Here is a 2660-nt window from a genome sequence, read left to right as displayed (position 1 = left end):
CAAAGATGAAAGAACTGCCACCCCCACCCCCAAAATGAAGTTGCAAAATCTGCACCGGGAACAATTGTGCAGTAATAATGAATGACTCACATGCCCTGAGTTTCTCTTTTGTTCACACTCTATAATATTCCTAATAATTTACTCTGATACAAGGTCATGGTGAATAAGATCTAGACAAGTTAAACACATGGGAAACAATCAACAAAGAATAGCATAATATACCTTTCCTGAGTTACAGAACCCCCAGTGCATTAAACTGCTTTCATGGATTGCCTGGAAATGTTATGAATGATATACTATGGCTTGTAGCCAATGGACTGTGAATGCTTCTGCACACACATAAAGATTTTAGTTTTTCTCTCCCTTGATTACAGCTCCCTGTACTGAGTCAGTGGCTGCTCCCAAAGTATTTAAGGGTGACTTCAGGGGCTGACTGTGCAGCACTACAAGCCACTCAGTTCAGACACGGCCAACAACACCAAAGATCGATGTCAGCCTCACTTGTTGCTTCTTCCTGTGGAAGACAATGGGTTAGCCAACACTCCGCTGTCCTGTGGGACAGTGGCTGTAGTCAGAAGGGGAGCTTGGTGTGACCAAGTCAAAAATCCGGCTGGATCCATCCCTCAAATAGAATAATATGTAATGCTACTGAGTGAAACAAATACAGTGCGTATTATACAGGCGATAAATGTGTAAGTCTAGGTTTATAGAATCAAATTAAGAAAAAAAATTACTTTATCTAGTAATGATTACAGCAGTCAAACTCCTTTACTTGTGCCAAGCAGAGATTTTCCCATCAATTTTCATCGAGTTATGTAACATCAATAGTGTGGTAAGAGAAATAATAATGCAATTAACATTTCTATTGATTTGTGGTAATCCCAATAAAGATGGCATGATGCATGCTGTACCATCTCATTTCATCTTTTTTACACGGCTATCATCAGACTGAATGTTTACTTTTAAAACCAAGATTAGGAGGAATCATAACGCCAGAATGGAAGATAAAAGAGAACTTGAGGGGTTTTTTTATCTCTGACTCAGAAGAAACAGTAAATGGGAATGTTTAATACTTGAGATGTTTAATACTTGAGAATTTTCTAGCAATTCCTAGTTCCAATACTGCGCAAAATGCACAGACACTCGTCATCACCAAATGGATAATTCTGATAAAGGGTCCCATCAATTTTTAAAAAAATTGACAATCATGATGTACCTTTTGCTAAGTTTCCATAAAACTTAGCAAGCATCTTCAATAAACGGGCAGCAGGCTTCATCAACACATAGCACCATTACACAATTATTTCCCACATACAAATATCGGAAGGAGTCTCTCATTCTTCACTGTCTGAACCAGTCTTCATACAGCTTCAGGTTATTTGCAGCTGACCAGAAAAGTCTTATCACAACAAGTAAACTGTGATGACTGAGACCAGCAACAGCATGCTAACAGCCTTCCTGCTGCTGCTTGATGTCCTCTGTGCATGCACAACTGCAAATATGGCATTTGTGTGGTTCGTTGGCAAGTCTATGTTGCAGATCATCCCTTCACAACAGGAGACACATTCCTGTAGGTTTTAAAAGACCATGTTATTATATGGCGTTTAGACTGTGGCTCACTTTGAAAAAGCATAGAAACGTAATCAAATTAGTTGCAGTTGCTTTAAGTAATTAAACCTGCATACATTCAGAAGGGAAAAAGAACTTTTGCTCCCTTTTTGTGTAGTCACAAACATATCACAGCAGACACAATCTAATGGCTGATTCACACAGAGTACATATGTTGGGTCTGGGGTTCCTACCCTGCTGCATAACAGTAAGACATAAGTTGCTGATTATGATGGACCCGTCACTCCCCCACTATCAAGCAGGTTTTCCAGCCAAAAGTTTTGTTCTCTGTTGGATTGAGCAGCCCCAAGTAGTCCTTATACATATTTGCAGTTTAGTCTGGCAACATTCGATGTGGCGCCAAAATGAGTTGGCTGAATGATCTGTCACTCAGAACGTGTCCCTAGCCACTGGCTGCGTTGCCTGAGTCCCGCCCAGCCACCACCCAAGAGTACTCGCGTGCCATTGGCTGGGGGATGGGTTTGCTTCTCTTCCCCCTGAATGAATGGAAGTTTCCCTGCTCTCTTGGGCAAGAGAGAGAGAGGCTGAAGCAGCCAGTCGAAGGAGAGATCCTGTCCTGAGCCCACAAACTCCAGAGCTAGAGTGTTGTGTGCAAGGAAAGATGATTGCGTTTAACCCCTATTGATTTATGCCCTTACTCCTACAGTTGTGCCTTATTTATTTAGTGTGTGCGCACTCCATAATTGTGTAAATAGTTAAATAAATTATTTAATTTGGGCTAATAATCTGTGTTGTCCTTTGACCACATAGTCTTCCCTGCTCTGCACCCAGGGAAGCAAGGAAAGGCCAGACCCTTGGGTTGCCAACTTTCCAGGGATCCCCCCCAAAATTGGGGATTCCATCTCCAAATATGGAGATTCGGCCAGAGGGGGTCTTACCGTCCCTTTAAAAAGGCAGTGACAATTCAGTGAGTCGTGTCAGCGAATTTAAGGAGTGAGATACGCGCACGGGATGAGGGTGGGAGGCAAACAGCTGAGTGGTAAACTGGAGCCCGTTTCGCCACGGTAGGCAACCAAGATTGGTTCAGACAA

General features: G+C 42.3%; 1 protein-coding gene across 1 annotated transcript in view; it reads right to left on the bottom strand.

Annotated features, from left to right (window-relative positions):
• Positions 1–1403: 1403 nt before the first annotated feature.
• Positions 1404–2660, bottom strand: part of LYPD6B (LY6/PLAUR domain containing 6B) — a 10862-nt gene continuing 9605 nt past the window's right edge. The window contains exon 4 of the mRNA XM_015423062.1: positions 1404–1568. Coding sequence (XP_015278548.1) covers positions 1404–1568 — 165 coding nt within the window. The remainder of the gene's footprint in view (positions 1569–2660) is intronic.

The sequence above is a fragment of the Gekko japonicus genome, unplaced genomic scaffold, assembly GCF_001447785.1.
Source record: "Gekko japonicus isolate JY-2015 unplaced genomic scaffold, Gekko_japonicus_V1.1 scaffold334, whole genome shotgun sequence".
Lineage (NCBI taxonomy): Eukaryota > Metazoa > Chordata > Lepidosauria > Squamata > Gekkonidae > Gekko > Gekko japonicus.
This window is presented reverse-complemented; position numbering and strand designations above follow the sequence as displayed.